The sequence below is a fragment of the Scyliorhinus torazame genome, chromosome 3 (genome assembly GCF_047496885.1).
Source record: "Scyliorhinus torazame isolate Kashiwa2021f chromosome 3, sScyTor2.1, whole genome shotgun sequence".
Classification (NCBI taxonomy): Eukaryota; Metazoa; Chordata; class Chondrichthyes; order Carcharhiniformes; family Scyliorhinidae; genus Scyliorhinus; species Scyliorhinus torazame.
This window is the reverse complement of record NC_092709.1, coordinates 121004701-121016716: the sequence shown is the minus strand read 5'-3', so window position 1 is coordinate 121016716 and position 12016 is coordinate 121004701. Positions and strand designations below refer to the sequence as shown.

Here is a 12016-nt window from a genome sequence, read left to right as displayed (position 1 = left end):
CCCCCCTCCACGACTCCCCTCCGCTCTTTCCCCCCTCCCCGACTCCCCTCCGCTCTTTCCCCCCTCCCCGACTCCCCTCCTCTCTTTCCCCCCTCCCCGACTCCCCTCCTCTCTTTCCCCCCTCCCCGACTCCCCTCCTCTCTTTCCCCCCTCCCCGACTCCCCTCCTCTCTTTCCCGCCTCCCCGACTCCATCTCTCAGTGGCTCATCTGTTGCTCGGCAAGTGATTCCGGTAGAAAGCTCGGAGCCGTCGCTGCCTTATTCACGTTTCTTTCCCCAGTGAATCCGGGACCACCTTCGGGATGCTGCGTGTGAGAGTGAGCCGGTGTTCAGGTCGCTTTGGAGTAAACCACGGCCGAGCCGTTAGAGGCAACAGGTGCCAACTAACAGACGCAGTTTAAAACAAACTTCGCCCTCGGCTCGGTCGCATCAACCGGTCCCGGGTGGCCCAAGCTCGGTCCGCCTCCGCTGGTGGCCGGTCCCAGGTCACATCGCCTCGTACGCTCGGTTCAGCTCTTACCGGCTGTCGGTCGTTTGAACATGGGCTCCCTCCCGGCCTCGCGCGAGGTCGCTCACTCTCTTCTGCCCCTCCTCCTGTCAGAACGCCCCCGCCCCCCTTTCTGACATCACACGCTAATGAGGACCAAAGGGGTGGTTCAGGAGTCAGGGTTCGAGAGGAGAGAAAGGATCAGGAGTTGGTCAAGAGCTCGGGGGTAATTTGGGAGAGGAGGGGAAGGTGGATGGAAATGTCGAGGAGTGGAAAAGAAAGGGGGGAGAGGGAAGAGAGGGCAGACTAGTTTGGGAAAGAATGTAGAGCGCATCCCAGAACGAAGAGGGGGAGACCTCCCCATTTAGGTTTTTGCTGATGTACCCATCTATGGCTTTTCATATTATTTCACAAAAGGCCTTATTGGCAAAGAGGGCCCTGTCCAACCCCCATGAGGGGAGCTTGGCCCAGCCCGTATCCAACATCACATCCATGTAGTGTGGAGCGTGGTCGGAAAGTAAGATTGCAGAGTATTCCGCTCCTACTACCCCTGGAAGCACCGATTTTTTCCACTACAAACAAGTCAATCCTGATGTTGACCCTGTGTCCCTGGGAGAAGAAGTAGAACCCCTTCTTCCCTGGGTGTGTGAACCTCCATGTGTCTACTGCCACCATCTGTTCCATGAACATGCCAATTCCTTCACCATGTTTGCTTTTTTCCCCCAATTTGGGGTTTGATCTGGTCGTCCGTCGGTCCTGTACACAATTAAAGTCCCCCCTCCCCATCCCCCCGCCATATCTATTCTGGGGGATTTCCGCCATGGTCTTGTTCATGAATTTTGTGTTGTCCCAGTTGGGAGCGTACGATTTAACAAGAATCACTGGTGCCCATTCCAGAACTCCTCTGACCATGACATACCATCCCCCTGGATCCATAACCATCCTCATCGCTGTAAACCTCTCCTTGTCGTCTTCTTGTTGAGTAGTATGGTTACCCCCTAGCTTTTGCCCCAAAACACATCTGTCCCATCCAGCCCTTTCTTACCGCAGTCGGACCTTCTCCCTCAGGTGTGTCTCTTGGAGGAAGCCTATATCGGTTTTCATAAGTTTCAGGTGGGCAAAGACTCTTGATCTTTCACTTGGCCATCGAGTCCCCTGACACTCAAGGTGACTATTCTACTGGGGGGGGGGGGGGGTCTGTCCCCCTTCCTGCGGGAGCATCCATACTGACCTTGTTGATGTGCCCATGCACACCAGGATTTCCCTTTGTTAGAGGGCCATCCAAAATGGCTGTGGTCACCATACTCACAATGAGGCTGGGCCCTGCGCTCCGGGTTTTCCCTTTGTTGGCCCTTTTGTGGCCTCAGGGGTCACCCAAGACAGCTGCCTACGGTGAGTACGCCATGTGGGTGAGCCCCTGCACTCCAGGGTTAAGCTTTATTTGTGGTCCCTCTAAAGTGGCTGTTTGCAGTGCATTTATGTTCCTCGACACCAAAGAACAAAGAAATGTACAGCACAGGAACAGGCCCTTCGGCCCTCCAAGCCCGTGCCGACCATGCTGCCCGACTAAACTACAATCTTCTACACTTCCTGGGTCCGTATTCTTCTATTCCCATCCTATTCATATATTTGTCAAGATGCCCCTTAAATGTCCCTATCGTCCCTGCTTTCACCACCTCCTCCAGTAGCGAGTTCCAGGCACCCACTACCCTCTGCGTAAAAAACTTGCCTCGTACATCTACTCTAAACCTTGCCCCTCTCACCTTAAACCTATGCCCCCTAGTAATTGACCCCTCTACCCTGGGGAAAAGCCTCTGACTATCCACTCTGTCTATGCCCCTCATAATTTTGTATACCTCTATCAGGTCTCCCCTCAACCTCCTTCGTTCCAGTGAGAACAAACCGAGTTTATTCAACCGCTCCTCATAGCTAATGCCCTCCACACCAGGCAACATTCTGGTAAATCTCTTCTGCACCCTCTCTAAAGCCTCCACATCCTTCTGGTAGTGTGGTGACCAGAATTGAACACTATACTCCAAGTGTGGCCTAACTAAGGTTCTATACAGCTTCAACATGACTTGCCAATTCTTATACTCAATGCCCCGGCCAATGAAGGCAAGCATGCCGTATGCCTTCTTGACTACCTTCTCCACCTGTGTTGCCCCTTTCAATGACCTGTGGACCTGTACTCCTAGATCTCTTTGACTTTCAATACTCTTGAGGGTTCTACCATTCACTGTATATTCCCTACCTGCATTAGACCTTCCAAAATACCTCACATTTGTCCGGATTAAACTCCATTTGCCATCTCTCCGCCCAAGTCTCCAGACAATCTAAATCCTGCTGTATCCTCCGACAGTCCTCATCGCTATCCGCAATTCCACCAACCTTTGTGTCGTCTGCAAACTTACTAATCAGACCAGTTACATTTTCCTCCAAATCATTTATATATACTACAAAGAGCAAAGGTCCCAGCACTGATCCCTGTGGAACACCACTGGTCACAGCCCTCCAATTAGAAAAGCATCCCTCCATTGCTACTCTCTGCCTTCTATGGCCTAGCCAGTTCTGTATGGATCTAGGTGTCCATGTACATAGATCCCTGAAAGTTGCCACCCAGGTTGATAGGGTTGTGAAGAAGGTCTATGGAGTGTTGGCCTTTATTGGTAGAGGGATTGAGTTCCGGAGTCGGGAGGTCATGTTGCAGCTGTACAGAACTCTGGTCCGGCCGCATTTGGAGTATTGCGTACAGTTCTGGTCACCGCATTATAGGAAGGACGTGGAGGCTTTGGAGCGGGTGCAGAGGAGATTTACCAGGATGTTGCCTGGTATGGAGGGAAAATCTTATGAGGAAAGGCTGACGGACTTGAGGTTGTTTTCGTTGGAGAGAAGAAGGTTAAGAGGAGACTTAATAGAGACATACAAAATGATCAGGGGGTTGGATAGGGTGGACAGTGAGAGCCTTCTCCCGCGGATGGATATGGCTGGCACGAGGGGACATAACTTTAAACTGAGGGGTAATAGATATAGGACAGAGGTCAGAGGTAGGTTCTTTACGCAAAGAGTAGTGAGGCCGTGGAATGCCCTACCTGCTACAGTAGTGAACTCGCCAACATTGAGGGCATTTAAAAGTTTATTGGATAAACATATGGATGATAATGGCATAGTGTAGGTTAGATGGCTTTTGTTTCGGTGCAACATCGTGGGCCGAAGGGCCTGTACTGCGCTGTATTGTTCTATGTTCTATGTTCTATGTATCCACCTTGCCAGCTCACCCCTGATCCCGTGTGACTTCACCTTTTGTACTAGTCTACCATGAGGGACCTTGTCAAAGGCCTTACTGAAGTCCATATAGACAACATCTACTGCCCTACCTGCATCAATCATCTTAGTGACCTCCTCGAAAAACTCTATCAAGTTAGTGAGACACGACCTCCCCTTCACAAAACCGTGCTGCCTCTCACTAATACGTCCATTTGCTTCCAAATGGGAGTAGATCCTGTCTCGAAGAATTCTCTCCAGTAATTTCCCTACCACTGAAGTAAGGCTCACCGGCCTGTAGTTCCTGGGATTATCCTTGCTACCCTTCTTAAACAGAGGAACAACATTGGCTATTCTCCAGTCCTCCGGGACATCCCCTGAAGACAGCGAGGATCCAAAGATTTCTGTCAAGGCCTCAGCAATTTCCTCTCCAGCCTCCTTCAGTATTCTGGGGTAGATCCCATCAGGCTTATCTACCTTAATATTTTTTAAGACACCCAACACCTCGTCTTTTTGGATCACAATGTGACCCAGGCTATCTACACCCACTTCTCCAGACTCAACATCTACCAATTCCTTCTCTTTGGTGAATACTGATGCAAAGTATTCATTTAGTACCTCGCCCATTTCCTCTGGCTCCACACATAGATTCCCTTGCCTATCCTTCAGTGGGCCAACCCTTTCCCTGGCTACCCTCTTGCTTTTTATGTACGTGTAAAAAGCCTTGGGGATTTTCCTTAACCCTATTTGCCAATGACTTTTCGTGACCCCTTCTAGCCCTCCTGACTCCTTGCTTAAGTTCCTTCCTACTTTCCTTATATTCCACGCAGGCTTCTGTTCCCAGCCTTTTAGCCCTGACAAATGCCTCCTTTTTCTTTTTGACGAGGCCTACAAAAGAGGTTTTGACCGGCCTCAGGAGGTGGGCCTCAGGTGGGCCTCAGGAGGTGTTCTCTCACTGAGTCTGCTTCCTTCCCACTTTCCCACCCCTTGCCCCTGCTAGTGCCCCACTCAGTTCTCCCCCCCCCCCCTTTACCCACCTTGATACTCCTCGCCCGTTTGCAGTGTTCTCCCCACCCCTGTCCCAAGAGTGATAACTCGTCAGCCAAGGTTCCCGAAAATTGCCGTATTTATCTTTCTTCCTCACAGGAACATGCCGGTCCTGTATTCCTTTCAACTGCCACTTGAAAGCCTCCCACATGTCAGATGTTGATTTGCCCTCAAACATCCGCCCCCAATCTATGTTCTTCAGTTCCCGCCTAATATTGTTCTAATTAGCCTTCCCCCAATTTAGCACATTCATCCTCGGACCACTCTTATCCTTGTCCACCAGTACTTTAAAACTTACTGAATTGTGGTCACTGTTACCGAAATGCTCCCCTACTGAAACATCTACCACATGGCCGGGCTCATTCCCCAATACCAGGTCCAGTACCGCCCCTTCCCGAGTTGGACTGTCGACATATTGTTTTAAGAAGCCCTCCTGGATGCTCCTTACAAACTCCGCCCCGTCTAAGCCCCTGGCACTAAGTGAGTCCCAGTCAATATTGGGGAAGTTGAAGTCTCCCATCACCACAACCCTGTTGTTTTTACTCTTTTCCAAAATCTGTCTACCTATCTGCTCCTCTATCTCCCGCTGGCTGTTGGGAGGCCTGTAGTATACCCCCAACATTGTGACTGCACCCTTCTTATTCCTTTCTTATGCCTCACTGCCCTCTGAGGTGTCCTCTCGCAGTACAGCTGTGATATTCTCCCGAACAAGTAGCGCAGCTCCGCCTCCCCTTTTACATCACCATGTGCGATCTGTCGTAGCTAGCCTAAAGCCCTTCCCCCCCATGTCCCAGTGTTCTCTCACTGAGTCTGCTTCCTTCCGACTTTCCCACCCCTTGCCCCTGCTGGTGCCCCACTCAGTTCTCCCCCCCCCCCTTTACCCGCCTTGATACTCCTCGCCCGTTTGCAGTGTTCTCCCCACCCCTGTCCCAAGTGGGAGATGCTCCTGTCCCCCCTCACTCGTACTTACTGCCGCTAGCTTACCTGCTAGTATGGTGGCCCACCTCCTGAGGCCGGTCAAAACCTCCCCCTCGCCCGCTGCATGTCTTTTCCCTCACCTCCTCCTCATCCATGTGGGGGGGGGGGACTTACCAGGGGTAAGCCATGGGGTACGGGCCTCTGGCACGGAGTCTGTCCCTGTTGCTCAGAAGGGAAGGGGGGAGAGGAGCAGAGCATTAGTAATTGGGGACTCGATAGTCAGGGGCACAGATAGGAGATTTTGTGGGAGCGAGAGAGACTCAGGCTTGGGATGTTGCCTCCCAGGTGCAAGGGTACGTGATGTCTCGGATCGTGTTTTCCGGGTCCTTAGGGGGGAGGGGGAGCAGCCCCAAGTCGTGGTCCACATTGGCACTAACGACATAGGTAGGAAAGGGGACAAGGATGTCAGGCAGGCTTTCAGGGAGCTAGGATGGAAGCTCAGAACTAGAACAAACAGACTGGTTATCTCTGGGTTGTTGCCCGTGCCACGTGATAGTGAGATGAGGAATAGGGAGAGAGAGCATTTAAACACGTGGCTACAGGGATGGTGCAGGCGGGAGGGATTCAGATTTCTGGATAACTGGGGCTCTTTCTGGGGAAGGTGGGACCTCTACAGACAGGATGGTCTACATCTGAACCTGAGGGGCACAAATATCCTGGGGGGGAGATTTGTTAGTGCTCTTTGGGGGGGTTTAAACTAATGCAGCAGGGGCATGGGAACCTGGATTGTCGTTTTAGGGTAAGGGAGAATGAGAGTATAGAGGTCAGGAGCACAGATTTGACGTCGCAGGAGGGGGCCAGTGTTCAGGTAGGTGGTTTGAAGTGTGTCTACTTCAATGCCAGGAGTATACAAAACAAGGTAGGGGAACTGGCAGCATGGGTTGGTACCTGGGACTTTGATGTTGTGGCCATTTCGGAGACATGGATAGAGCAGGGACAGGAATGGATGTTGCAGGTTCCGGGGTTTAGGTGTTTTAGTAAGCTCAGAGAAGGAGGCAAAAGAGGGGGAGGTGTGGCGCTGCTAGTCAAGAGCAGTATTACGGTGGCGGAGAGGATGCTAGATGGGGACTCTTCTTCCGCGGTAGTATGGGCTGAAGTTAGAAACAGGAAAGGAGAGGTCACCCTGTTGGGAGTTTTTTTATAGGCCTCCTAATAGTTCTAGGGATGTAGAGGAAAGGATGGCGAAGATGATTCTGGATAAGAGCGAAAGTAACAGGGTAGTTATTATGGGAGACTTTAACTTTCCAAATATTGACTGGAAAAGATATAGTTCGAGTACAATAGATGGGTCGTTTTTTGTACAGTGTGTGCAGGAGGGTTTCCTGAAACAATATGTTGACAGGCCAACAAGAGGCGAGGCCACGTTGGATTTGGTTTTGGGTAATGAACCAGGCCAGGTGTTGGATTTGGAGGTAGGAGAGCACTTTGGGGACAGTGACCACAATTCGGTGACGTTTACATTAATGATGGAAAGGGATAAGTATACACCGCAGGGCAAGAGTTATAGCTGGGGGAAGGGCAATTATGATGCCATTAGACGTGACTTGGGGGGGATAAGGTGGAGAAGTAGGCTGCAAGTGTTGGGCACACTGGATAAGTGGGGCTTGTTCAAGGATCAGCTACTGCGTGTTCTTGATAAGTATGTACCGGTCAGACAGGGAGGAAGGCGTCGAGCGAGGGAACCGTGGTTTACCAAGGAAGTGGAATCTCTTGTTAAGAGGAAGAAGGAGGCCTATGTGAAGATGAGGTGTGAAGTTTCGGTTGGGGCGATGGATAGTTACAAGGTAGCGAGGAAGGATCTAAAGAGAGAGCTAAGATGAGCAAGGAGGGGACATGAGAAGTATTTGGCAGGAAGGATCAAGGAAAACCCAAAGCTTTCTATAGGTATGTCAGGAATAAGCGAATGACTAGGGAAAGAGTAGGACCAATCAAGGACAGGGATGGGAAATTGTGTGTGGAGTCTGAAGAGATAGGCGAGATACTAAATGAATATTTTTCGTCAGTATTCACTCAGGAAAAAGATAATGTTGTGGAGGAGAATGCTGAGCCCCAGGCTAATAGAATAGATGGCATTGAGGTACGTAGGGAAGAGGTGTTGGCAATTCTGGACAGGCTGAAAATAGATAAGTCCCCGGGACCTGATGGGATTTATCCTAGGATTCTCTGGGAGGCCAGGGAAGAGATTGCTGGACCTTTGGCTTTGATTTTTATGTCATCATTAGCTACAGGAATAGTGCCAGAGGACTGGAGGACAGCAAATGTGGTCCCTTTGTTCAAAAAGGGGAGCAGAGACAACCCCGGCAACTATAGACCGGTGAGCCTCACGTCTGTAGTGGGTAAAGTCTTGGAGGGGATTATAAGAGACAAGATTTATAATCATCTAGATAGGAATAATATGATCAGGGATAGTCAGCATGGCTTTGTGAAGGGTAAGTCATGCCTCACAAACCTTATTGAGTTCTTTGAGAAGGTGACTGAACAGGTAGATGAGGGTAGAGCAGTTGATGTGGTGTATATGGATTTCAGCAAAGCGTTTGATAAGGTTCCCCACGGTAGGCTATTGCAGAAAATACGGAGGCTGGGGATTGAGGGTGATTTAGAGATGTGGATCAGAAATTGGCTAGCTGAAAGACGACAGAGGGTGGTGGTTGATGGGAAATGTTCAGAATGGAGTACAGTCACAAGTGGAGTACCACAAGGATCTGTTCTGGGGCCGTTGCTGTTTGTCATTTTTATCAATGACCTAGAGGAAGGCGCAGAAGGGTGGGTGAGTAAATTTGCAGACGATACTAAAGTCGGTGGTGTTGTCGATAATGTGGAAGGATGTAGCAGGTTACAGAGGGATATAGATAAGCTGCAGAGCTGGGCTGAGAGGTGGCAAATGGAGTTTAATGTAGAGAAGTGTGAGGTGATTCACTTTGGAAGGAATAACAGGTATGCGGAATATTTGGCTAATGGTAAAGTTCTTGACAGTGTGGATGAGCAGAGGGATCTAGGTGTCCATGTACATAGATCCCTGAAAGTTGCCACCCAGGTTGATAGGGTTGTGAAGAAGGCCTATGGAGTGTTCGCCTTTATTGGTAGAGGGATTGAGTTCCGGAGTCGGGAGGTCATGTTGCAGCTGTACAGAACTCTGGTACGGCCGCATTTGGAGTATTGCGTACAGTTCTGGTCACCGCATTATAGGAAGGACGTGGAGGCTTTGGAGCGGGTGCAGAGGAGATTTACCAGGATGTTGCCTGGTATGGAGGGAAAATCTTATGAGGAAAGGCTGATGGACTTGAGGTTGTTTTCGTTGGAGAGAAGAAGGTTAAGAGGAGACTTAATAGAGGCATACAAAATGATCAGGGGGTTGGATAGGGTGGACAGTGAGAGCCTTCTCCCGCGGATGGAAATGGCTGGCACGAGGGAACATAACTTTAAACTGAGGGGTAATAGATATAGGACAGAGGTCAGAGGTAGGTTCTTTTCGCAAAGAGTAGTGAGGCCGTGGAATGCCCTACCTGCTACAGTAGTGAACTCGCCAACATTGAGGGCATTTAAAAGTTTATTGGATAAACATATGGATGATAATGGCATAGTGTAGGTTAGATGGCTTTTGTTTCAGTGCAACATCGTGGGCCGAAGGGCCTGTACTGCGCTGTATTGTTCTATGTTCTATGTTCTATCCCCTCTCACCCCTCCAGGGCCGCTGCTCTCGCCCCTACCTTTCTGAACCTTAACTCCAGCATTCAGAGGTAGTGCAGTATCGAGCAAACAGCCTCTCAATATCCCAATTCACCAGGGTGTCAGGTTCACCACTGATTCCGCAGCAGCTTTCCCAGCCCTTGTTTGTGGACAAATTTGTCCGCATCCTCCAGTGCTGTGAAGTAATATTCTCTGTCCTGGAAGGTGACCCAGACGTTGGCTGGACACAGAATTCCAAATTTCACACCATTCTTATGCAGGGCTGCCCTGGCTCTGCTGAATTCTGCCCGGCGCTTGCAGGTATGATAAAGAACAAAAAACAAAGAAATGTACAGCACAGGAACAGGCCCTTCGGACCATAAGCCCGTGCCGACCATGCTGCCCGACTAAACTACAATCTTCTACACTTCCTGGGTCCGTATCCCTCTATTCCCATCCTATTCATGTATTTGTCAAGATGCCCCTTAAATGTCACTATCGTCCCTGCTTCCACCACCTCCTCCGGTAGCGAGTTCCAGGCACCCACTACCCTCTGCGTAAAAAACTTGCCTCGTACATCTACTCTAAACCTTGCCCACTTACCTTAAACCTAGTAATTGACCCCTCTACCCTGGGGAAAAGCCTCTGACTATCCACTCTGTCTATGCCCCTCATAATTTTGTAGACCTCTATCAGGTCTCCCCTCAACCTCCTTCGTTCCAGTGAGAACAAACCGAGTTTATTCAACCGCTCCTCATAGCTAATGCCCAGGCAACATTCTGGTAAATCTCTTCTGCACCCTCTCTAAAGCCTCCACATCCTTCTGGTAGTGTGGTGACCAGAATTGAACACTATACTCCAAGTGTGGCCTAACTAAGGTTCTATACAGCTGCAACATGACTTGCCAATTCTTATACTCAATGCCCCTGCCAATGAAGGCAAGCATGCCGTATGCCTTCTTGACTACCTTCTCCACCTGTGTTGCCCCTTTCAATGACCTGTGGACCTGTACTCCTAGATCTCTTTGACTTTCAATACTCTTGAGGGTTCTACCATTCACTGTATATTCCCTACCTGCATTAGACCTTCCAAAATGCATTACCTCACATTTGTCCGGATTAAACTCCATCTGCCATCTCTCCGCCCAAGTCTCCAAACAATCTAAATCCTGCTGTATCCTCTGACAGTCCTCATCGCTATCCGCAATTCCACCAACCTTTGTGTCGTCTGCAAACTTACTAATCAGACCAGTTACATTTTCCTCCAAATCATTTATATATACTACAAAGAGCAAAGGTCCCAGCACTGATCCCTGTGGAACACCACTGGTCACAGCCCTCCAATTAGAAAAGCATCCTTCCATTGCTACTCTCTGCCTTCTATGACCTAGCCAGTTCTGTATCCACCTTGCCAGCTCTCCCCTGATCCCGTGTGACTTCACCTTTTGTACTAGTCTACCATGAGGGACCTTGTCAAAGGCCTTACTGAAGTCCATATAGACAACATCCACTGCCCTACCTGCATCCATCATCTTAGTGACCTCCTCGAAAAACTCTATCAAGTTAGTGAGACACGACTTCCCCTTCACAAAACCATGCTGCCTCTCACTAATACGTCCATTTGCTTCCAAATGGGAGTAGATCCTGTATGGCCCAATGTCCTGGTAAATTATGATGTGGTGATGCTGGCGTTGAATTGCGGTGAGCACAGTAAGAAGTCTTACAACGCCAGGTTAAAGTCCAACAGGTTTGTTTTGAATCACTAGCTTTCGGAGCACAGCTCCTTCCTCAGGTGAATGAAGAGGTAGGTTCCAGAAACATTGTATACAGACAAAGTCAATGATGCAAGACGATAATTTGAATGCGAGTCTTCACAGGTAATAAGTCTTCACAGGTCCAGACGGACGAACTGGAGGTGGGATAATCACACGTTAAAGAGGTGTGAATTGTCTCAAGCCAGGACAGTTGGTAGATTTCGCAAGCCCAGTCCAGATGGTGGGGGGTGAATGTAATTTGACATGAATCCAACGTCCCGGTTGAGGCTGTACTCAAGAGAGCGGAACTTGGCTATAAGTTTCTGCTTGGCGATTCTGCATTGTCACACATCCTGAATGCCGCCTTGGAGAACGCATAACCGAAGATCCGAGGCTGAATGCCCTTGACTGCTGAAGTGTTCCCCGACTGGAAGGAACTATTCCTGCCTGGCGATTGTCGAGCGACGTCCATTCATCCGTTGTCGCAGTGTAGCCACCTAAATTGGCCAACTCCCGATTTAAAATGGCGAACGGCAAAGGCTAATGGGAAAGTCAGCCAACAAGACAGAAACCGGCAGGTGCAGGTTTGCTGTGTATTAAAACTCTGTAAAAGGCCAGACAACATCGATACCAGCGACCATCATCATAACAATGTCGCCGCCATCTGCATACTGATGAGCAATCCCCGGGAACAATAAGTAACATTTTGGACACACACAGCAAAGCCAGACTCCCCGGCGCCAGCAGGAGCCAACACAAAGGAGGTGAACGAGCACTTCAAGACCACCCATCGATCAGGGAACCGCTCCAGTATTGGAGAAATCG

The 12016-nt window shown here is 49.8% G+C and overlaps 1 protein-coding gene across 6 annotated transcripts in view; it reads right to left on the bottom strand.

Annotated features, from left to right (window-relative positions):
• ugt8 (UDP glycosyltransferase 8) overlaps positions 1-607 on the bottom strand; it is a 347377-nt gene extending 346770 nt beyond the window's left edge. For 4 of the 6 annotated variants that reach the window (XM_072496162.1, XM_072496170.1, XM_072496167.1 and 1 more), the window contains exon 1: positions 520-607. In XM_072496162.1, coding sequence (XP_072352263.1) covers positions 520-541 — 22 coding nt within the window. In that variant the 5' untranslated portion in view covers positions 542-607. Of the gene's footprint in view, positions 1-265; positions 472-519 lie in introns of those variants that run through there. The other 2 variants (XM_072496166.1, XM_072496163.1) reach the window with 2 other exon arrangements.
• Positions 608-12016: the final 11409 nt, after the last annotated feature.